Source organism: Polypterus senegalus, chromosome 5, assembly GCF_016835505.1.
Source record: "Polypterus senegalus isolate Bchr_013 chromosome 5, ASM1683550v1, whole genome shotgun sequence".
NCBI lineage: Eukaryota > Metazoa > Chordata > Cladistia > Polypteriformes > Polypteridae > Polypterus > Polypterus senegalus.
In genome coordinates, this window is record NC_053158.1 from 104908544 (window position 1) to 104934613 (window position 26070).

The 26070-nt window shown below is 38.9% G+C and overlaps 1 protein-coding gene across 1 annotated transcript in view; it reads left to right on the plus strand.

The window, feature by feature from the left end:
• The window catches only part of LOC120529410, a 105301-nt gene that overhangs the window by 77720 nt on the left and 1511 nt on the right, over nt 1-26070 (plus strand). Inside the window, exon 8 of the mRNA XM_039753188.1 lies at nt 13197-13286. Coding sequence (XP_039609122.1) covers nt 13197-13286 — 90 coding nt within the window. The remainder of the gene's footprint in view (nt 1-13196; nt 13287-26070) is intronic.

Here is a 26070-nt window from a genome sequence, read left to right on the forward strand (position 1 = left end):
ACACCATTGTTTTTCTTGTGAAATTCCCAATAAGTTTGATGTGTCACATGACCCTCTTCCTATTGAAAAAACAAAGGTTGGATCCAAAATGGCCACCATGGTCACCACCCATCTTGAAAAGTTTCCCCCCTCACATATACTAATGTGCCACAAACAGGAAGTTAATATCACCAACCATTCCCATTTTATTAAGGTGTATCCATATAAATGGCCCACCCTGGTAGATAGATAGATAGATAGATACTTTATTATATTTATTAAGTTTACAAAAATCCAAAGATTTTATAATTGTGCAAGAATATTTAAGAAATTGAAATTACAGGCAAAAAGAAAAAAAAGAAAACATTTTTCAGGCTTGTATTTAAAAAGCCTCTGATCATTCATTAATTGAGGAGAATCACAGTCACCTCTCTTGGTCCTCCTCCTGTTCATTTGTTCTCCCTCCTTTAAGGTATCCCTTTGTTGAACCTTTTCATTTTTAGTCACTGATTGCCTCAGCTTCTTTGGCATTGAGTGTCCAATTTATACTTTTAATCTTATTTTCAAATACCATCAGTACAAAATGCAGGTTACAATCGCATCATTAAAAGAATAAAACAAATGCAACTTAAAAGCAAACACTATAGTGAATTCCCATTTTAAAGGTAGTACAGTCAATAAGTTGCATTTTTCGGTAGCTCCTGTGGGAAAGCAGAGTGGTGCATTAGGGCATTGGCAAGCAGTACCATGAAGTGTCAGGCTATCACAACACTGTGACTAAAACCTTAGTCATCATGTACCTACTGTTACATCTTTGATGTTTCAGTTGTCAATTTACAGAGAAACTGGCAAAATTTGATTTAGTCTATTGCTCAAAACATTAGAACAATTTAGACAAGAACAGGCTTTTTCAGCTCAGCACAGTCCACCAGTCCTATCCACATAATTCTCCTAAAAAACAATCAAATCTAGTTTTAAAAGTCCATAAAGTCCTTCTGTCTAACATACTACTTGGTAGCTTATTTCATGTGTCCATGGTTCTCTGTGTAAAGAAAAAACTTCCTAATGTTTGTGTGAAATTTACCCTTGGCAAGTTTCCAATTTTGTCCCCATGTTCTTGATGAACTCATTTTAAAATAACAGTCTCGAGCCATTGTATTAAATCCCTTGATAATTTGAAACACTTCCGTCTTGTTGCCTCTAAATCTTCTTTTGCTTAAACTGTATAGGCTCAGCTCTTTTAATTTTTCTTCATAATTCATCCCCTTTAACCCAGGAATAAGTCTAGTTGCTCTTCTCTGGACCTTTCTTAGCGCTATGTCCTTTTTGTTACATGTAAACCAAAACTGCACACAGTCCTCCAGATGAGGCCTCACCAGAGAGTTATAAATCTTGAGAATAACCTACTTGGATTTGCAATCTACACATTGTGATATATAACCTAATATTCTGTTAGCCTTCCTAATGACTTCTGAAAACTGCCAGGCAGTTGGTAGTGTCGAGTCCACTACTACTCATAAATCCTTGTCATAAGATGTACTTTCAATTCTTAGACCTCCCATTGAGAATTCAAATCTAACATTTTACCTTCCTACATGTAATACTTTACATTTACTGACATTAAATTTCATCTGCCACAATTCTGTCGAAGCCTGTACGCTGTCCAAGTCCTTCTGTAATGATTTGACAGATTCCAGATACAGTGCATCCAGAAAGTATTCACAGCGCATCACTTTTTCCACATTTTGTTATGTCACAGCCTTATTCCAAAATGGATTAAATTCATTTTTTTCCTCAGAATTCTACACACAACACCCCATAATGACAACGTGAAAAAAAGTTTACTTGAGGTTTTTGCAAATTTATTAAAAATAAAAAAACAGAAATCACATGTACATAAGTATTCACAGCCTTTGCTCAATACTTTGTTGATGCACCTTTGGCAGCAATTACAGCCTCAAGTCTTTTTGAATATGATGCCACAAGCCTGGCACACCTATCCTTGGCCAGTTTTGCTCATTCCTCTTTGCAGCACCTCTCAAGCTCCATCAGGTTGGATGGGAAGCATTGGTGCACAGCCATTTTAAGATCTCTCCAGAGATGTTCAATCGGATTCAAGTCTGGGCTCTGGCTGGGCCACTCAAGGACATTCACAGAGTTGTCCTGAAGCCGCTCCTTTGATATCTTGGCTGTGTGCTTAGGGTCGTTGTCCTGCTGAAAGATGAACCGTCGCCCCAGTCTGAGGTCAAGAGCGCTCTGGAGCAGGTTTTCATCCAAGATTTCTCTGTACATTGCTGCTGTCATCTTTCCCTTTATCCTGACTAGTCTCCCAGTTCCTGCCGCTGAAAAACATCCCCACAGCATGATACTGCCACCACCATGCTTCACTGTAGGGATGGTATTGGCCTGGTGATGAGCGGTGCCTGGTTTCCTCCAAATGTGATGCCTGGCATTCACAACAAAGAGTTCAATCTTTGTCTCATCAGACCAGAGAATTTTGTTTCTCATGGTCTGAGAATCCTTCAGGTGCCTTTTGGCAAACTCCAGGTGGGTTGCCAGGTGACTTTTACTAAGGAGTGGCTTCCGTCTGGCCACTCTACCATACAGGCCTGATTAGTGGATTGCTGTAGGGATGGTTGTCCTTCTGGAAGGTTCTCCTCTCTCCACAAAGGACCTCTGGAGCTCTGACAGAGTGACCATTGGGTTCTTGGTCACCTCCCTGACTAAGGCCCTTCTCCTCCGATCGCTCAGTTTAGATGGCCGGCCAGCTCTAGGAAAAGTCCTGGTGGTTTCGAACTTCTTCCACTTACAGATGATGTAGGCCACTGTGCTCATTGGGACCTTCAAAACAGCAGAAATGTTTCTGTAACCTTCCCCAGATTCGTGCCTCGAGACAATCCTGTCTCAGAGGTCTACAGACAATTCCTTTGACTTCATGCTTGGTTTGTGCTATGACATGATGAACTGTCAATTGTGGGACCTTATATAGACAGGTGTGTGCCTTTCCAAATCATGTTCAACTGAATTTACCACAGGTGGACTCCAATTAAGCTGCAGAAACATCTCAAGGATGATTAGGGGAAACAGGGTGCACCTGAGCTCAATTTGGAGCTTCACGGCAAAGGCTGTCAATACTTATGTACATGTGCTTTCTCAATTTTAAAATTTTTAATAAATGTGCAAAAACCTCAAGTAAACTTTTCTCACATTGTCATTATGGGGTGTTGTGTGTAGAATTCTGAGGAAAAAATGAATTTAATCCATTGTGGAATAAGGCTGTAACATAACAAAATGTGGAAAAAGTGATGCGCTGTCAATACTTTTTGGCTGCACTGTATCTGCCAATCCATCTATCTTGGTATTACTGTATCTGCAAAATTAAACAGCTTAACACTTAATTTCCTTTCCAAATCATTCATATATTTTAAAAATAGCAACGGCCCTAGAACAGACCACTGTGGGACACCACTGTTCACATCAGCCAATTCAGATAGGATTCCTCGCAGCATCACCCTCTGCTTCCTGTGCCTGAGCCAATTCTGCACCCATCTACAAACATTACTTTGAACTCCCACCTCTTGTAGTTTAATGCCCAACCTCTCACATCACACCTTATCAAATGGTTTCTAAAAGTCAAGATAAATAATATTATAAGCTCCACTTTGATCATATCCTTTTGTTGCTTCATCTAAGAATTCTTGCTTGTTGTTAAAATATGGCCTCTGTCTTCTGATCTCATGCTGACTGTTCAGTAAAACTCCTGTTCTTACCATGTGCTGCTCAATCTTAGCCTTAATAATAAAAAAAAAAAATATTTTCTTACAATACTCAACCTAGTGAGAAGAACCTCTTTAGATCCACAATTCCTAAGTACAGTTCTGTGACCATAGGTTTTATTGCAGAGAGTTTCTTAATCAATGTGTTATTCTTATTTTAATTAGCCTCTTTGTTTAGTGAGCTGTCCTTTGTTATTCTCTTATTCTTTTACCAAATTAAGAAAATTTCCTTTGTGAAAATTCATGCATAGAAAGTCCAATGATTTGCTTATGGCAGCAGACTCTGGACAAATCAGCATATTAATTCTGTTAGACCTCAGTTCAGCATTTGACACTGTCAGACATGACATTCCACTGTCCAGAATGGAGAACATGCTGGGTATCTCTGGCACTGCCCTCCAATGGTTCAAGTCCTATCTGACTGATAGGCAAGAATTTGTTAGTCTTGGCAACAGCAGATCCAGCTCAGTGTCAGTCACACAAGGAGTTCCTCAAGGCTCTCTCCTTCGCCCTCTTCTCTTCTGTATTTATATGCTTCCCCTTGGCCATATTATTCATAGCTATGGACTGGGTTATCATCTTTATGCAGATGATACTCAACTCTACTTCAATGTTAAAAGTGGAACTTCATCAGAGCTTTCTCAGCTCACAACCTGCCTCGGTGAAATTAATACCTGAATGGAGCAGAACTCTTTAAAATTAAATTGCAACAAAACTGACCTCCTGCAAATTGGGACTAAAGTGCAACTTAATAAAATGAGCTCCTTCCCCGTCGATCTTGGCGGTGATCTCATCAGACCTGCATCTACTACAAAGAATCTTGGTGCCATTTTTGATTCCTCCCTTTCTTATTCCATCCACATAAATCACATTAAGAAACTTTCTTACTTTCACCTCCATGACATATCCCATGTTTGCTCCTTCCTCTCCTTTTCTAATGCTGAGAAACTTGTCCATGCTTTTATTACATCCTGCATCGATTATTGTAATTCCCTACTGGCAGGTGCCCCTTCTAATCTTATATCACAGCTTCAGCTTATTCAAAACTCAGCTGCAAGAGTCCTTACTCGAACCAGCAGCAGCGAGCACATAACACCCATCCTGCTCCAACTTCACTGGCTCCCTGTGTCTTACAGAATCAAATATAAAATCCTACTAATAACCTATGAAGCCTTAAACAACCTTGCGCCAAACTACATCAGTGACCTTCTCCATCACTATGTGCCTGTCCGCCCACTAAGGTCCTCTGATTCTGGCAATCTTGTTGTGCCCCACACTAATCTACAATCCATGGGTGACAGGGCCTTCAGCTGCATAGCACCCAGACTCTGGAATGACCAACCGAAATTAATCAGGTCAGCTGACTCCATGAATTCTTTTTAAAAACAACTCATAACTCATCTGTTTAGGAAGGCTTTTAGCTCTTCTTGACTTTATTACCCTTCTCTCAGTTTACCTCTATGTCAAGATGCTCATGTAACCTGTATGTTTGTGTGCTATACCATCAATTATGTTGTCTGTTAGGCTTTTTCTCTGAATTTTCTGTCTTAATCTTCTTTATTTATTCATCTGGTTTGTACAATGCTATATGCTGTATACCCTGCTGTGCTTTCTTAAACTCTGTGAAGTGCCTTGAGCATGGGAAAGGCACTATATAAATAAAATGTGTTATTATTATTAAATGTTGTGCAATCACAGTCTCAGTCATTTTCATAGTTGGTGTTGCTTTGAGTAATGTCTTAATTTCAGCAGAGTTAGGTCCACAAGCTGCATGTAAGTGTACTTTTGAGTTCATGTTCTGTGGTTCAGTCAACTTATCATGTGTGTTGCTCACATGTCTTCTGCCATTATTCTGAAGATCACGGCTCTAAAAATGACTGTAAAATATGTGGAAAAGCTCCAGAAGGATTAAAAGCCCAGTAGAATTTGAAATTGTACATGGTAAAAGTAAGTTTACAGCTTTATTAAGAAGAATTAAAACATATTCAATGTCTTTTAAGTGTTTCTTTTGATGATTAATGTTATTATTAAACTAATGTTAGCTTTCATGTATTTTGGTATTATTTAAACATAAATGGAGGGCATTTTTGGGGCGAGGGAACCTTGTAACGGCCAACTCCTTACCCAACCGGCAGCCACACTGCCAGGACCTGTGGTCTGGATGAATTACTGAGGAAAACCTATCAATACCAAGCTGTACCTCTAACAAATAATAATTTTCCCTCCTCTTCAATCGATACTAGCAAACGAAAGCAAATATGTAAAATGAGTGTAGGAATATATTAAATACAATACAATGACAGATACAAGAATACAAATCCGCGACGTAAAATATCCCCCCAACAAAGCTGCTAAGTAAAAACAACACCTGTACAATAACAAAACCTCCCTTGCCCCTGCAAATGTATAACAAACACAAAACACAAATAATATCAATGTATGAGTATTGAATGACAGTGAACGTGAAATTGAGTCCGAATAGATAGATAGATAGATAGATAGATACTTTATTACGAATGATTGATCAAAAATGGATGTGTTTGAATCTCCCGAGTAAAACAGAACGACCTCACTGTGCTTCCTCGACGAATGGTGGATTATAATGTCCAACCCCGGGGCTTCTGGCGATGATGGTGTTGTTGAGATTTCGGCGGAATGAGAATCAAACTGGAACCAGGCGCGATGTAAATAATAGCAGAGTTATGTTGATCGGTTGTCGATACTTGAAATCTCCATCTCTCTCCTCCCTCTTCTTTCCCTCCTGATGGTTTAAATCAAATCATAGACATAGAATTACTAGACGCCACATGACCAGCAGCATTGTATGTCAATGTCGCCACCATATTGCGAGTGGCACTGCTGTGGAGTAAAGTAATGGATAAAGATGCCTCACGTATGTGCTGCTTGGGATTGTACAAACCGCTGTATGCTCCGAACCAGATCCTGGGGGATTACATTTCATAGGTAAGGCTGAACAATTGTTTTGGTTATATTTGGCCATTAGAAAATCCCATTTTATAATCTTAACTTTAGCTGAGGCAGGCTAAGCTAGCAAAGCTATGCATTTATTTGCTCAAGTGAGCCTCCAAGCAATGTTTTGGCTAAACGTATTTAGTCACTAACTATGTAGACTGTTGTTAGCTGTTAACATTTCTCAAACTTTGAAGGTTTCCCAAAGAAATCCACCTCAGGAAGCAGTGAGAGGTAGCCGTTAGACGGGATTTTGAGAAACCTGTCCTGTGATGTGTGCCGTGCTAGTTTGGTAACAGATGCTGTACTGGCACCATATGATCAAAGCTACCACTTGCTCACATTAAAAAACAAAGGAAGTTTGATGATTCCTTCTGAAGTTACAGTCAAGGTGGTCTAAGTAGTTGAACGTTTTATCAGACAGTTGACATTAGGACAAGCTGTCGGTGTATCTTTGATCAATCAGTTTGTTTGGGCTGAGATTGGTTCAGATGATGTGTTTTTTCTCAAGAAGCACATTGAGGAAACACAGTTTGAAATTGACAACCATTATTTTATGCTGATGTCTTTAGTTGTGTCTGTCTTCCACAAACTAAGGCTGTACCATATTGCCAGACTGAATACTCTCAAATTACAGAGTGGCAACATACGGAAAAAGCTATGTAAGACAGTTCTGTTTCAAGGATTTTAGATCCTTTCCTGTATATATTTAAGTAGCCACATTATGTGTGTGCGTGTGTGTGAGAGAGAGAGAGAGATTGAGAGAGGAATGAGTGAAATGTTTTCAGAAATTAAGCCAATTTGTATACAATAAATTTTTTTTTTTTGTCATTGAGTGTATCATTTCACTGTTAAAAGAAAGACCAGACTGCCAGTTGCAGTCTTACTATTTTGACTTTCAGACATTGGTCAAGTTTTCATTTCAATAATTAATAATAAATAATAATAATAATACATTTTATTTATAGGCACCTTTCTTAGTACTCAAGGTCACCTTACAACAAAATTAAACATTAGTAAAATTAAAACAAGAGAATGATAAATCAAAAAGCAATAATTAGCAAACAAACAAAGATAACTGGCAGTAAAAGTGCAAAATTCACAATTGGTATGCCAGTTTGAAAAGATACGTTTTGAGGGCAGTTTTAAAATGTGTTATTGAATCGAGCTGACAAATATGAGAGGGAAGAGAATTCCAGAGTTGAGGAGCACTGTGAGATGACGCTCCAGCTACCAGAGCAGAGTCTGACGTGTGGTACAGAAAGTCGACCTGCAGATGAGGATCTGAGTGAATGAGAGGGAGTGTCAGTCTGGAGGAGATCAGTGAGGTGGCAGGGGGAGCAAGATTGTGGAGTGCTTTAAATGTTAAGAGCGGTATTTTGTACTGTATTCTGTAGTTAACAGGGAGCCAGTGAAGTTGAGAGAGAATAGGTGTAACATATTGAGGCAGATGGCCGGGACCCATGCCTGGCCGGGACTCCCCTTCACCACATCTGCCAGGCGGACAAGGGTGGGAAGCCCAGTATCTCCCCCTGGATGCTAGATGGCAGCATCATTGGGTTGCAGTGGTGCCTCGGACTCCCCCAGGGCTTCATGGTGATTGGAGTTCTGTGCAGCTCTGTGGGGTGCTGCACCAGGAACGACTGGCCCTTTTTGGTCACTGGTTTTGCTGCACCTGGAAGTGCAGCTGGAGGCCAGCAATCAACCACCTGGTGCATTTCCAAGTGCCTGATAAAAGGGAGCCAGAAACCACCACACGTTGGCCAGTGTCGGGAGGAGGAGGACTGAGCTTAAGGAGTGGTGGCGGAAGAGATAGAGGATAGTGCTTGGGTGTTATTTGTGCTTGGGACTGTGTTGTGGCTGGAGGGATTATGGGGAAGACGTGCCCTCACACTGAAGAAAAATAAGAGTATTTGTTTTACACGTGGCTCCCGTGTCCAATCTGTGTCGGGTCGGGCGCAATATAGCACCTTTCTTACAATGTTCATTTAATTTAGAACAGGTTATAATCCTAGCATCAGAATTCTGAAGAAGTTGTAAGTGATGGATAAGTTTTTATGGAATGCCAGATAGAACAGCATTACAGTAATCTATACGTGAGGTGTCTAGGGCATTAACCGATACTTCAGTACTCTGTTGTGTAAGAACAGGACAAAGTATATAAATGTTTCGGAGATGGAAGAAGGCAGTCCGAGAAATGTTACTTTATTTAATAATAAAAATAATTATTATTATTATTTAATAAGTGCCATTATTAGTATATGAATGGATATAAATAATTGCATTTAAACGATTTGCCAAAATCTGTTGCATGTAAACGATACTGTTTTAAACTTTATTGTTTTTTCACCAGAAAACCAGTTTTCCATGTCTACCTGTATTAGTTAAAATGGCACTTTTGCCACTCGCAATATGTCGGACACACTGATGTATCGTGTTGACTGGGCAACACAGTGAATGCGTCGTCTATCTATATATGTCTATGGTTTAAATAATGACGAGCCGGATATAACTGTTAAAATCCCTGTCTGACGTGTCTAGGGGGTCGCTGCCTCCCTGCAACACCCTTCCCGGTTTCCTATTATGGGGACAACATTTAAACAGACACACATTAGTTTAAATAGGGTGCTCAGACGAGACGTGACGTGACTGGGTGCAACACAATAAACAATAATACTATGTGGCCCCGTTACAACCTAAAATGTAATAGAGAACATGTACAGTACATATATTTTTCATTTAAATTAAACGCAATTAGATTTTTACATTACAAAACTTTATCTTACAAAGGAGATTTCAGGAATGGACTGACCTTGTAAAGCAGAAGATGCCTTCATAGATATATCTAAGTGAAGCATTAGGTAATGAAGGTTTGTTAGGGGAGTATTCAGAACTAAGCAGAGTCCATGTGCTTGGATCAGAAAGCCTGGCAACCATAAGAACAGAGCAAAATTAAGTTCATGTCAGAAACAAGCAAAAGTCAAAAGCCAAGTAGATGGGCAACATCACTTTGACAACAACCTAAACTGCAGCCTAATTACATAATCATCACCCAGTAACCAATTTGTGAAAATTAACAAAAATAAAACTACAAATAACAAAAGTACATTTCTGTCTGAATCATTACACAAATCATGTACTTATGCCACTCAGCTCTTTATGACCAGTGAACACATTTTAAAAATTTCAATAACATTCTCTGACTTGAGTGCTATGTGGCAGACATTTGGAATTGCTGTGCTGGAGACTGGAAATCAGCAGACTTTATGAAAACAGAGAACGCTAATCTGCACTGAAGTTAATGCTGCTACTTCGCACTCCATGAAGTCTGCTTTTTTGTTGAGAGACAAATTGTCTGAGGTGAATGTACATTGTGATTCTGTAACAGTTTTGAGTCTTCCCTTGTGCTCGATGCCGTTGGACAAGCTTCAAAGTACCAGGAGAGAATAATTCAGAAACTACACAGGAGGTTTATTTACTGCTCGCTTTCTTTACATCTTTTTCTTTCTATAAAATTTTTAAACCCTTTCTGCTTTTTTGTTTCAAAAAATCACGCACACTATAACATACATGACTTATTGACCTTCCCAGTTTACTGTATTTTAGATGCTTATTTTTATTTAGAAGTACTAGTCACCATTACCTCTGAACTTTAAAACTAGTATCCTATATAGTATCCTGTAAATTAGTTGTTTGTCTGCCTATGGTAAAGTCATCCCTGATGAAGGATCACAGGAATCATGGGAAAGAGGGGTCCTTTCATCGGAGCAACGTTTCAGCCGTGGCATGGCCAAATGGGGAGGCAGCTAGATGGATGAGGTCTCCAGGACTCTAAAAATATCCAAACCTAATTATGTCATATCATCTACTGTTAAACCGTACTTCTAAAATTTTTATTATTATTGTATTGTATCTTAGAAGATTGCTCATTTTATCTAAATTGTAATTACATTAAGCATTACTGAATTCAAAAAGCCTTTGCTATCAAAATATTTTAAGCACTTGTTTCTCACTGTTTTGAAATAAAATTGTATTATTTGCATGAGTGTCTAAAATTAAATCTTATAATTTATGTATATTAATATTAATGAGTCAGTGTTTGGGTATGCATTCCTTTGGGATGCATATGTTTTAAGATAAATTAAACTTTTAAGACTAATTTAATTCATGTAAAATGTTGCCTTGAGAAATCAGGATATGGTCTCATCATTTATTAGGTGCCACTGTTATAACGCTTCGATTAAAATTTCTGAAAATGAGCAATCTGTATTATTTTTAACCCTGACAAAGTTTTCAGTTCCAAAGGAGAAAGTGTCTAAATATTGAGATGTAGAATCTGTACAAAGAATGCACAAACAGAATTAAATTCATTTAAATGTTTTTTATTGAGAGGTTTTATTTGACACCAAAATATTTTTTGGAAACAATTTTTGCAATGAATTTTCTGTGGAAACAGTCAGATTACTATAGATAATATAATGAACTCAACAGAAGTCAACAAATAAATTATATTTCCAAAATAAATGCACAAAGTTTAAGTTAATTTACTGTAAATTTAACATCGTATTTTAACAAATAAATTCATCACAATGTGTTTTTTTTATTTAGTTTAAAGACTTTATTTTGCTTTAGAGTAGGTTTTGACTTAAAAACAAATGTGTACTCCTTTTAAAAATAATGTATGATAAGACAGTGCAGTGCTGGATAGGAGAACATGCATAAAAATACAATGGCAGATAAAACAAAGGAAAGAAAACTCCAGTTACCTCAATTTATTATAGTAGTAAATGCTGAATTTTAGAGTATAATATTAATGCATTAACTAATCTGATTTTCCTACATTTCCGGTGAGACCTTGACACTCTTTTGGCCCTTCAACATCAGTATCCCAGTTTCTCTAATGAAGTAGTGCTGAATTTAATGTCTGACCTTGTCTGAAAATCCTGAAAAAGAGTCAATTTTTGCGAGCGTACCATGTCCATTGTCAGATTTGTCAGTATTTAATCCCAGAGAACAGTTTCACTGTACCAAAGCCTCTCTGTATTTATTAGTAAAGATAACATGTTTTGAATTTTTTTAACTGTAGTCTAAAATCTAATTGATGATATAACCTTTATTATTTATCTATTACTTTTTCTCAAAAGAAAATAATTTTTATGATTAACATCTATCATAAATCAATTGCTTTTCTCTACTCTTTTTACTTGTACAGAAAACCATGTGTTAGCTGGCCCAGACACAGACAGGCAGACACATTCATGTCACCCACAAACACGTTTATTTACAATATATACAACAGTCCAGTGCACCACAAAACTCCCAATGTCCCCAAAGTCCTGGCCTCACAACAATGCCTTCACTTTCCTCTTCAGGCCACCTGCTTGCCTCCTTCAGCTCAGTCCACTCCGCTCCCGACTCTCGCCTCGAATGAAGGGAGGCAGCCCCTTTTATTATCACCCGGCTGTGCTCCAGGTGGGTTCCGGCAATCGCCCGCCGACACGCTGAGGTCCAGGGCTCCAAAGGCATGGGGGCACCCCCTGGCGGTGACCATGGGCCCCTACAGGGTGGAGCTTCAAAGCTCTGTACCCGTGGCCCCCAAAGCAACCAGGGTGGCAGCCCCCACATGATCCAAGGAGGGCGCACGCCCTCTTCCGGTCCTTCATGACGTCCCGGCTGGGTCGTTGCCCCTGGCACCTCTGACAACCAATAACTGATCCCTAAATATGTAGCTGGTCAAGTGCCTGTGCTGATTATGAAATGATTAAAATTAGCTTGAAACACAATTTTTATATATTAAAAAAATGCTTTGCATCTACTTTCCAACATTTGAACCGGATGCATTTTTATTACTGAAAGGCTTGAAGTCCTCATTAGGTATTTTGGCCTTGACTCTTTGTGTGGAGCTGGCATGTTCTTTAAGTGTCTGTGTGGCTTTTATTCCAGGTACTCTAGTTTTCCCACCACATCTTGAAGACGTGGGTGTTATGCCAGTGGGCAACAGGAGACTCACACCCTGTGTGAGTGCAGAAGTGAACCCTGTCATCAACTGGTGCCCATTTCCAAAATATCTCAAATAGACTTCCACATTATTTCAGGACATTTCAGATATATTTTAAGTAGTTCAAAATAGGCAGGAAGTCATATTAACAAACTCAGAAATTTTTATTTATCTTAAAATGTAAAGGAGGTCAAATGTGTGGTATCTGAAAATATATTTCAGATGTCTTGAAATCCTTTTGAAATACCAAAAATGTATTGCAAGATATTTTGAAATACATAAGAATGTATTTTAGGATATCTGGAAAATTAACTTCAGATTGTCTAAACTGTATTTTTATGGCATGTGAAATTCATTTAGAAAAATCTCGAAATGTAAATTGGGTTATGTAAAAATTAATTACTGCAAAAAATATACATGCATTATAGTAAAAGATTCTTTAATACTAGATGTATGCTTTTTGTTATTTACAGAACAAAAAGATGAGAAGAGACTTAGACAGACATAGGAGGAAGATAAAGCACCCTTTCTTTATTGGATCATATTCTGCTATTGGCCGACATGTAAGTAACACTCATGTTACTATCTCTTGACTACTTTTCATATATGAATGTCATATGTTCAGTTTTAGTTATCCTTTTAAATGGGTCTTTTATCAGATAGACATGTAAAGAACATCTTAATACTAACTAATAATAGCAGGTGGATGTGGCTGTTGAGCAAGTTTTATGCTTTTCTTAGAGAAGAATATGCTGGTAACAGAGCTTGGTTAATGCAAATGTCTCACAGTGTGGACCACCTGTTCAGGACTGACTCATGTAGTCAATCATGAGATCTACAACACCAAGTATACAGGGCCACGCCTTGCTAAAGGGATTTTAGAGATTTCATCATCATGTTGAGCTTTTGCAGTGGTGCTATTGATTAAAGAAGAAGGATGATACCAGTTCTGCATGGACTAAAGAAGCCTGAAAGGAGCAACCATTATCAGTACACTTTACTTACACAGTGCCTATTGACATTACCCACTAAGTGACTGGAGGATTCCGAATACCCTAGAAGCCTTGTTCCATTTCAAGGCCGTTTCCCTTGGATTGAAGAATACCTGGTGATCAAACATTTATATTCAGAATATGATTGTCTTCTTCCCTTCTCTATAGCAATATCTTCAGGTCTTCGATACAGTCTTCTAGAGAATACAGTAATGTCAACTGATACTGAACACAAACTGATATTTCCTTCAATCTGAAATCAGCTTATTTAGGCATTTGGTGTGGAAGTAGACCAAGAGAAGGATGCTGCTATACAGGCTTACCCCAGCTCATAAATATTGTTAATGCTGTTGTTGTGTACATACAAATGTATGTATGTGTAGAAATGTGCCTGTTATAAAAATGTATATTGGAAAGGAAATGCTGTGATGGACACCATTTACCTTTTGTGCTGAAATGTCCATTTATGTCTTATGAACTAATTCTGGAACATTTGTGTATACATTTACAGTCTGGTAACTCTGGGGATAGTGTCATCTTTTTCTCATTCTCTTTCATTAACTACAGATATGGACAGCTGATATTCAGAGACTTTTACGTTATCTATATCCATCCTGATTAATATATGTTATGATTCTGACTCTATGGGTCAGACCCCCAAATAACCCCATAGAACAAATCTTACCCAAGGCACGCTAGATGGCTTAAGGCAGGGGTGCCCAATGCGTCGATCACGATCGACCGGTAGATCGCAACAGTAGTGCAGGTAGATCGCGTTGCATTCCAAAAAAAAATTTTTAAACGTTAGTCTATATATCCTCCCTATGGCATTTGCCACTTGATTGACATACAGGGCGGCCAGTCTGAGATCTCTTTTCTTCTAAGACACTGGTCATCTCGCATGCACGATCAAACACGTGAGCTACTGAAAAACTCCGGCTGTGATCTAGTTAGCCTTGCAATTTATATAGACTAAAGAAGGGATTTAAAAAAAAAATGTTTGGGGAGGGTATGGGCTGGATGTGGAATTGGAAGAGGATTTTTTTTCTCACAATGTCACAATCGAAGTGCATTTTTTCTGATCTGTCAATCTATCATTGCTATTCCAAAGAAGGAAAATGTAGAAAGGCACTTTCGAACTTTTCATAAAAACTAAAAAACTGACTTACTTCTGAAAAGCGTTTTGAGAAAGAGAAAGGAGAGGGAACTAAAATTGCAGTTAATCGGACAGCTGTCATTTTTCACTTGGCTGAATTCAAAAGCTCCTTGACTGCTTTATTCGGCTCTACTTATTTATGCGAGTCAGCCTTTTCCTACATGAAGATTATTAAATCCAAATACTGTAGTGACCATAAATGTATTGAATTGTTATCGTGCCTTAAAGGTTATTCAATTATGCAAGGTACAACAACATATATCTATACTAATAAAAGGCAAAGCCCTCACTGATTGACTGACTGACTGACTCACTGACTCATCACTAATTCTCCAACTTCCCGTGTAGGTAGAAGGCTGAATTTTGGCAGGCTCATTCCTTACAAAAGTTGGACAGGTTTCATTTCAAAATTCTACGCGTAATGGTCATAACTGGAAGCTATTTTTCTGCATATACTGTAATGGAGTTGAGCTCGAAAGCCATGGGGGGGCGGAGTTTCGTGTGACATCATCATGCCTCCCACGTAATTACGCAGTACATAGAAAACCAGGAAGAGCTCCAAAAACCGCTGATGAAAACATACATTATATAATTAAGAAGGCAGCGAAACAATTAGAAGCGAGCGAGTGACATATAAAACCATATTCAGCGGCTCACGTGAACTGACGCAGTGCGCAGACAAAAAGCAACAGTTCCAAAGAGTGCTGAACAAAAACCGAATTACACTGCTATGCTCAGATAGACAAACCACATGCCGTGGCGCATTAATAGAAGCTTCACCTCTAGCGCCGGCATCTGAGGTTCAATTCCCGAGAGGGGATGCACTGAGTATGTACGCGCGCTTCACGATTCATTTTAGCCTCGCATCCCCTTGGTTTGAGACATATGAAAAAATATGCAGTTAACGCAGAAAGACAGATCACCAATTGAAGCTTTATGAATAATCAATGATTGTTTTGGTAAAGCCATACTCAGTGTATTCATTAGATTAACGGTAAAAAAGTAAGAGCGAGGGGAAGGTAAGTTATTAAGGCATGCAGGCAAAACCACAATAGCATGTGGGCACTCACAAAACAAATACTGTATATTGAAAGTCATGTTACGTTATTTTTAAAATGTTCCCTTTTCTTTTTCTACCTTTTTTAACACACTACTTCTCGCTGCGACACGCGGGTATATATATATGTATATATATATATCCCGCTCTACATACTCGAATAATGGATACTTTATTCGCCATCAATGATTGTTTTGGTAAAGCCATACTCAGTGTATTCATTAGATGAACTGTAAAAAAGTAAGAGCGAGGGGAGGATGACTCATTGAGGCATGCAGGCTGTAGTGCGCGTCAACTCTATCTGAATTGCGCGATCACATTTGAAAAAATATTTCTTTTCAAGTACTATTTAGTCCATATGCGTCAAACTCAAGGCCTGCAGGCCACATCCGGCCCGGCGTGTAATTATATCCTGCCCGCGAGATGATTTTATATATTATTGTTATTAATGGCCCAGGAATATGAAGTGCTGGTAACACAATAAACTACAGATCCCATAATGCAGCACTTCAGCTGCCTTGCCAAACACTTACCGCGTTAATCAAGTCTAGCTTATGATGCAAGTTATTGCGAAGCTATCCCACACGATGCCAAAGAGAAAAGGTGATTCTGAACATAGAGCCTTTAAAAACCGATGGGAGGCTGAGTATATGTTTACTGACATAGCCGGTAAACCCGTGTGTCTCATTTGTGGAGCTAATGTGGCTGTAATTACAGGATTTAATCTAAGACGGCACTATGAGACAAAACATCAAGATAACCTGAAAGACCTGGATGCAATGCACAAGATACAGAAAGCAGAAGAGTTAAAGAAGAATCTGACACTTCAGCAGACGTTTTTACCCGTGCACAATCACAAAGTGATTTCAACTGAAGCTACTTTTATGGGAGACACAAATGCACCAGTGCAACTTGCCCACTTTCCCTGTTGCCAAGTAATGTTGAACCAAGTCGGCATTACGGTGTTCCCAAATACACACTTTGCTGATAAACTGAGTTCGCACGGCGCTTTGGTGGCTTTGAAGAACAAAAAAAGAATTTTGAGTTGTTTCGCAACCCATTTGCCATCGATGTGGAAACTGCACCTGTGCAGATTCAGATGGAGGTGATTGAGCTGCAGTGTAATGGCACACTGAAGGCAAAGTACGATACTGTAGGGCCCGCACAGTTTATTCACTCCATTCCCGTACAAATGCTCCAGCTCCATCTACATGCGGCTCGAACCTTGTGCATGTTTGGTACCACATATCTGTGTGAGAAGCTCTTCTCAGTCATGAAGACTAACAAAACAGCACACAGGAGTCGCCTCACTGATGAGCACCTGCAGTCCATCCTGACAATCTCCACAACACAGAACCTCACACCAAACAGAAACGAACTTGTTGCCAAAAAAAGATGCCTCGCAGTTAGGAGACCCGGGTTCGCTTCCCGGGTCCTCCCTGCGTGGAGTTTGCATGTTCTCCCCGTGTCTGCGTGGGTTTCCTCCGGCGCTCCGGTTTCCTCCCACAGTCCAAAGACATGCAGGTTAGGTGGATTGGTGATTCTAACTTGGCCCTAGTGTGTGCTTGGTGTGTGGGTGTGTTTGTGTGTGTCCTGCGGTGAGTTGGCACCCTGCCCGGGATTGGTTCCTGCCTTGTGCCCTGTGCTGGCTGGGATTGGCTCCAGCAGACCCCTGTGACCCTGTATTCGGATTCAGCGGGTTAGAAAATGGATGGATGGATATATTTTTATGGAAAGCAAAATCTTTTGGGATATTTAAAATTTAAGTTAATTTTTTATATAAAATTACAAGATTAAAGAAATTTGAATGTTTGTTCTTTTAACGTTTACTTTATTTCTAACTTGTATCATTTAGACAGGATATATTTTTATGGAGAGCAAAATATTATGTTATTTAAGGTTTAATTTGATTTATTCTGGAATAATATTCTGTCGACTAAATAAAAATTCCTTCTATTTAAAATTTAAATAGAACTTGAACAGATACGATAGTTCATAATATTCTGGCACCCCCAGCAACAGTTGCTCGCACCCCAAAGACTGTGTATGTATATATATGTATATATATATATATGTATAAATATGTTTATATATACGTGTGTATATGTAGATATATATATATATGTATGTATATGTGTGTGTGTGTATATATATATGTGTATATGTATATATATATGTGTATATATATATATATATGACAGCAACACTCATCACTCACAACAGTGACAAAACAATTACATTGACAATCATGTTACGTTATTTTCAAAATGTTTCCTTTTCTTTTTCATTGCTTCTTTAACACACTACTTCTCCGCTGCGAAGCGTGGGTATTTTGCTAGTTTTATGTATAAAGTATACTCAGTGTATATGTATATATATATATATATGTACAGTGGAACCTCGGTTTACAAGTAAGTTGGTTTACAAGTGTTTTGCAAGACGAGCAAAAATTTTTAATAAATTTTGACTTGATAAACGAGCGATGTCTTGCAATATGAGTAGTATGGATACACTTTGTCTGCTGAGCGTGTGATCACAACTGAGCTGATGGTTCTTCTCTCTCCTTATCTCGCTCGCGTCTCTCTCTCTGTCTCTCCTTATTTCGCTCGCCCAGTGCGTCTCTCTCTCTCTCCTTATCTTGCTCGCTCGGCCAGCGCGTCTCTCTCTCTCTCTCCTTATCTCGCTCGCTCGCTCGCCCAGCGCGTCTTTCTCTCTCTCTCTCTCTCTCCTTATCTCGCTCGCCCAGCGCGTCTCTCTCTCTCTCTTCTTATCTCGCTGGCCCTTCTCTCTCTCTCTCTCTCTGGCAATCGTCTCCTATTCTCCATCTGAGTCTGTGTGCCTCACTCATATAGTCAACATCCGTACGAGCGTATACTGTTTACTACAGCATTGTGACTGTGTGTGTGTGTGCACTGTGAAGTGCGAGTCCCCATCTTGCTCCCCAAAACACGAAGCTGAGTCTCAGTACTTTAACACCAGCTTTATTCAGCTTGAAACAGCAACAGCGCTTTTATTTATTTTAGCGGAATCTTTATAATGTTCCTTGTATGAACCATTGACGACAGGCACTTATAGCATGTCTGCAATCTTTTTGGATGCGCTTATACGGCGAACTGCTACAGCTCTGGGAGACTGCGATTGCTTTGGGACGCTGTTCCGCATGTCGTCCCATTGGGTGGAATCCCACATGAGTTTAGAAACTCACACCAGCCATGATTCTTTTTACAGATAAAGTGCAGGTTATTTTGTATTATGTATTTTACTTTATATTTTGTATTAATCATTTTTATATGAATAGTTTTGAGTTGTGGTATGAATCATCTGAGTTTCCATTATTTCTTATGGGGAAATTCGCTTTGATATACAAGTGCTTTGGACTGCAAGCACGTTTCCGGAACAAATTATGCTCGCAAACCGAGGTTCTACTATATATATATATAGTAGTAGATTGGGGGCACTCTCGCTCCCTTGAACCCCTGTCCACGACTCCAAACACCAGGTAAAAGTCCTCAAATTGACTTTATTGAATCTCCACAGTGCACAAAGCAACCTCTCCTCCACAATACACATATAATATGAACACTGAGAAACACAATAATACAATCCTCCAGCTCCCAGACGCGTTGCCACCCTTCCACCCAGCTCAGCTCACTGTCTGGGAGCTCCCATAGTCCGTTTATAACTCCTGACCCGGACGTGTTCCTAATCCCCAGCCCATGTGACTCTCAATCACTTCCTGGTCAGGTACAAGTTCTTTTCTTCACCCCACAAGACAAGAAGAATGACGTGCTTCCGGGGCGTATGGAAAATATCCATTATTCCTCCCTGCACCGTCCCCTAGTGGCCCCCATGGCATCCAGCAGGGCTGCGCATATAAACTACATTGTCCATGATGCCCTGCGGTCTTCTGGGGACCTCCATGCTGCAAGGAGGGCTCCACCTGGCGGCTTGGGGGTATTGGCCGGGAGAAACAGCAGGCCATCCACCACAATAATATATATATATATATATATATATATATATATATATATATATATATATATATATATATATATATATATATAGCATTTTAATGTAGGTAGATCATTTTGACCTGGTCATTTTAAAAGTAGCTTGCAAGCCAAAAAAGTGTGGGCACCCCTGGCTTAAGGCCTAATTAGGCTTCAAATGGAAATAAGCTTTAAAATACAAACAAAAACAAAAATAGCAAATAGTCCCAAACGTTAAAGTGTTTTACCAGGGAGAGAACACCAGTTGGAGCAGAGAGTCTCACAATGAATATTTTTAAATTAAGATTTATAACTGAAAAGGGGAAATACAGATCAAAAGCTCAAAAAAGCCAAAAAAGACAAAAAAGGAGTTGCTTAAAAAGACAATCCACAGTAACAAAGTCCCAACAGGTTACATAAAATTCAAAATCCTTAAACAGAACAAAAATGTCAATATGTCTAGAAAAATCAGAAGAGCAAAAACTAACAATAAGCCATAATGACTACTTAATAAATGAACATAACAGTATTGCACAAAAATAATCATGTTAAATGATTCAAACCAGAAAATGAAAAAAAGACAAAGGAGCTTTGTCTTTGTTGTGTTATAATACATGTTTCAGCAAACTGGGTTATGGGGTGATGGGTGGTGTTTTATATTTACATATACATATACTGTGCAAAGTACGAGTGTGTGTGTTTATAAAAATTATTATTGAGGTGACTTATTTGTTGTTTTGCTTTTAATACATTTGTGATTTATGTTTACCCATCTTATTAGTCGTCTTTATTTATTGAGACACTGGGAGAGAACTAAGTGTGTAATCTAACATGGTGTAATGTCATTTTAGTTGTGAAGTGTAACATCTTATTTTAGAAGTTGGGTGAATTGTTGCAACTGGATTAAGCAGTTTATATAATGGATGGATAGAATAAGCTTTTATATTATATTATATTATTTTATATTATATTATGGATCAAACAAAATTCATGACATTAAACAATATTTAAGAAAAAAATTTGGACGTGAGTGTCAGTAGGCTTTGTGCTCTAGCAACCAAGTTACCCAAACTATTCAATAACATTTCAGTAATTATTTACCGTTTTAATGTAAATATTTCTGATCATAAAATAGGTCATTACAATAGCAATTGATGAGAAGAATTCATAATTAATTGCAGAATTTCGGTATTTGAGGGTTCCTCTAGAGTGCCTCTTTCTCTTTCCTGATTTGGCTCAATAACTAGTTAGCATATTGTCATCTCATAACAGGCTTAAGTTTCGAGTTTGGTATTGTTCTGTTCAGCTGAATTAGCTCTAGACTGTCTTCAAGAAGCTGTGACACACAGACACACACCCATCATAGAGATATCAATGTTTTCGGCGTCATGGCACCCTAAAACATCAAAAACCGGAGATCGAAATTTTTGATTAATCTAAAGCTTTTGCTCCTCCCCCATAGATGATAGGTTATGGTGGGGGAAGGTGCCAAGCAAAATATGTTGCTCAATTTTCATTATATTGTAAATGTTTAAAATGCATATTTTTTTAGCAATGAATTAATAGGATTAAAGGCTAGCACCAAGATGGCATAAGTCAGAAAATCCAAAGCAAATACTGTAGGTTTAGAGCTAACTCATTGGACTTGAAACAAATCAAGCAAGTCACTTGTGCTTCTATTGAAAAAAACACATGCAGATCAATTTGGATAAGGTGTTGCACAGCTAACTTAAATTTATTATAAAATACCGGATTTATTTTACAGTTACATTTATTTGCTTAGCAGACGCTTTTATACAAAGCAATTTACAAAAGTGGTCAACATAATTTAGTAAACATCAGTCTGAGGGAATGTTTTGAAACAAGTGTTAAAGGACAAAATTACAAAATTAATCATCACAAGTGAAGAGCTCAGAAGAAAATGTAAAGAATGTGAACTTCCTTAGTTACAAGAATGTATCAAAGTTATTATTAGTTAGACAGAATTTCATCAGAACAAGAGAGTTAGCAGTTCAAATGGAGATGGGCAGCTCATTCCACCAATTATCAAACACACAAATAAAACTCAAAGCTGATATTGTGAGATGCTATTAATTAGTAGACTTGAATGGGCAAGAAGAAGCATAAAAGGTCCTTCATTTGTATAGTTGCTGTCCCGTTGACTGTTCTGTAGGCAAGTATCAAGGATTTAGGCTTAATACCTTCTACTACAGGAAGCCAGTGGTGCATTCTTATCCAGGTTGCAATATTAGTGAGACATGCACAAATACTAGCTGATACCAATGATGGCAATGATATGAGGACCTTGAGAGAAGGTGTTTAGAGAGAAAAGAAAACAACTCAGCACCGCTTTTGACACCCTGCCTTTACCTGATGCACACTTAGCAGGTAGGATTTGCCCAAATAGTAGGACTTACATTACTTCAGGGCAGTCCCAGAGATGCCAATATCAGAGAGGGAGGAAAAGAAGACCTGATGGTTGAACATGTTAAAGGCAGGGAAGAGATGTAGTAGGGTGAGCACAGATGACACGTTGGTCACATGTTGACAACAGTAAGTAGACCTGTCTCAGTGGACAGGTCCCACTTGATGACTGACTGATTAGGATCAAATATTTTGTTCTGTAGGAGGAGGAAAGAGACTTGGTTAGAAACAGCACATTCAAGTGTTTTGAATATGAAGGATAGGAGAGACACTGGTCCGTAATTACCTACTTGAGATGGGTCAAGTGTGGGCTTTGTAGAAGAGGAGTTATTAGGGCCTGTTTGAATACATTATGAAAGGAGCCTGTGCTAAGCTAGATGTTTATGATGTGTATGATTTCAAAAAGTAAAACAGACAATGATATATTAAAAGTATTGGTGATATATTGTAAATAAATAACATCAGATATTAGATAAAATTATTTTCATTACACTCTCAAAATTGTGTATCTTTATGACCACACATACAGCAAGCAATGGTAAACAATAGATTCAAACAGTTGTAAATATTAAGCAAAGCACATTATGATTTACATTAAATTAATTGTTGTAATAAAAAGAAGAAAGTGACGCATGTATTGTTAATAAGCTGAATGTCAAATTCAATCAATTGCACTCTGCTCTTACAAAGCTCTTATAAAGCGTATAAACAGTTTGAAATCAACATTCCATCCATTAAAGCTAGAAGGCTTTTCTTTCATTATAGCAGTGGCAGCAGGGCATCTGTGTTACACCTGGAGATGAACTCATAACATAACCGTATTCATGTTTAAGTTTGATTATTGTTTTAGCCTTCAAGCAGATATTAGATAATGTTCAGCTGTTTGTTTACCTTTTATATGATCAGTTTGAATGCCAGCACATCTTCTAGAATGTTTTAAAGCAGTTTAATATCATTGTGTATTGTATATTTTAATTAGTACTCCACTGGTCATTCATCACATAGTGTGCTCATTGTCTGTGATCTGCCTTTCAGTACACATACAGCTTTATCCGGCTAAAACCGAGTAGCATTAATCTGTTATTTTTGATCTTGTAAACAGTAAAAATTTAACGTGTAAGTTGTGAATAAAGACAAAAACCCTGTCAAGTTCTTCTAAATATAGAAGTTAAACAAAGAGAATGATTAGCCAAGCAATTCCATCAGAGGCATAAAGATGTGAATGGGTGTTAGACTGACTGCAAAAAAAAAAACACTGCTGCCATGGGACTGAGTTTGCCCACTCCTTTTTTGGCCTTTTTTAAATTCACATGAGAAGAAGAAAAGTCTTGTGCTATGTGGACAGATTAGTAGAAACACTACAGTATGTTGTTTTCAGAAGAACAAAATGGCCAATCTCATATGGGAAGAAGCAAACGTTTTTCTTGGTTTATTTCACTATGAAGGGCGTTTATGAAGTCTAGTAAATCCCTACCAGTAAGATGTATTGTCTTATTCATCATGATCCAGATGAATGACTTTTACCTGCTATTCCACATTATTCCATCAGCCATTCTTGTGATCCCCAGGTTGCCTGTAGCTGGCAATGCCATCCTTAAACCCGAGTTATCGCCATGAAATTGTGATCAATTGCAATGAAGACTCCAACAACAACAAGTTAGGTGCATATGTGCTTTATGCAATTTATTCACACAAACTGTCCACAATTCAGTGCAGTCCTTTATATAAATGACTAATAAATAATCCATAATAAAAAGAGTGTTCATCATGAAGGACAAAGTCAACCAACAATGTCCTTAAAAGCACAGGAAAGTTGGAGATCTGTTCATTTATCGAGTCTCTTTTATATCTTTGTGACCACTGATGCTTGCTTACTTTGGTACTCAAAAGGTAACAATGTAAAGCTTACTGGGCTGCTGGCTACCTGTCCTCATGGTCATGAACATTTGTCTCGATTAGTGATCCAGCGCACCCATGCTTGCCTCCTTTGGTGCTCTTAGCAATCTAAAGCACACTGGGTTCCTAGCTACCTTTCCTCATGGCCATGGACTCCTGCCTCTATCAGCCATCCAGCACCTCTGTTCTTGCCTCCTTTGGCACTGTGCTGATCTTAGGAATGTTAATCTCCTGACTACTTGTGCTTGCCTCCATTTGTGTCTAGTGTTCGCTCTCCTCACCTTCCACCAACTGGTAAACTATTTCTACCAGACCAGCACTATAAACTCTACAAAACCATCATATCTTTGTTTTGTCCTCTTTTTTTTTTTATTTTCTCTTCCCATCTAGGACTTTTTTGGGCCCCTGTGTGGGCACAGGTGTGCTAGGCCCTAATTACACCCCACGGAATATCAACAAGGAAACCTGCTGAGCCAATTATGCCCTCATATCCAAACATGACCATAGCTGCACATGTCTGCATGCATGAAGCCTGAATTGCACTGTTTTTATTTAAAACTATTGCACACTGCCCTAGAATACTTCTTCATTTAATCATAAATACTATTATTCTGGATACTTTTGGACTTGAAAATGTTAATTCCTCAAGCTTCTTAGTGTTACATTTTTTTGCATTTTTGGCTTGAAAAATGACATTTTTATTAAATCTCATCCTTATACAGTAAAACATACACAATCCAAGTTAATAGTTTGGTCAATAGTAGCATGATTCCTTCTGGATTCTCTTTCCACAGTGATCAGTACACTGCACAGGTACAGGTGATGCAAGTGACACTTTCGGATTCATCAGATTCACTTTCAGCTTCACTGTCCGTTTCAGTTTCACTGCCTGAAGACAGATGTACTTCATCATCGCTGCTTGTATCACTATCAAGAACAAGAGGCACCTGGGCTAATGAAAAATGTTTCTTACAAGACGCTATTATGAGACTAGGAGAAGTCGCATCTGCACCTTTGCCTGGATAACATTCAGGCCTGATGCTGATGCAAGACATGTCTAAGCTATTCCCAGAATAATGCTTGGCACCAACGCTGATGGCACTTTTACAGCCCGAGTAAGTCTCGAGTCAAAGTCAAGTCAAGTTGGGGAGCATGCACTGGTACAGTGCGTTGCTGCACCCACTACACGATGAAACAACTTGGGATCCCGGTTTGCAACCTCCCAGCCAGACACGCAGTCCAGTCCCACCCTCTGGAAATGACCCTTTATCTGCCGCAGCCAGGTGTTACATGGGCGACCCCTTGGCCTGGTCCAGCCACTTGAGTCCCCAACAATGAGGCTCTTATAAGCCGGATCACCCACAGGGAAATGTGCCACATGGCCATAGTGCCAAAAGTAACGCTCCCTCACAATGCAGGTAATGTGCCTCACTTGGGACTCCATGAGCTAATGCTCATTTGACACAAACTCAAACCAACGATAGCCAAGGATTTTCCGGACAGACACAGTACCAAAGGAGTCCAATCTTCGTCTTAGGGCACTGGATAGCGTCCATGTCTTGCAACCATATAGCAAGACAGGAAGCACTAGGACTCTAAAGACTTAGACCTTCGTCCTTTTGCATAGATATCGGGAGCGCCACACACCCCTTTCCAGTGACCTCATGACCTCCCATGCTTTCCCAATCCATCTACTGACTTCATAGGAAGAGTCACCAGAGAAATGAATGTCACGGCCAAGGTAAGTAAACCTCTCAAAAAGGTCAACACTCTGTTCGCAAACAGACACACTGCTGATGGCTGTGCCCAAGAGGTCATTAAAGGCCTGGATCT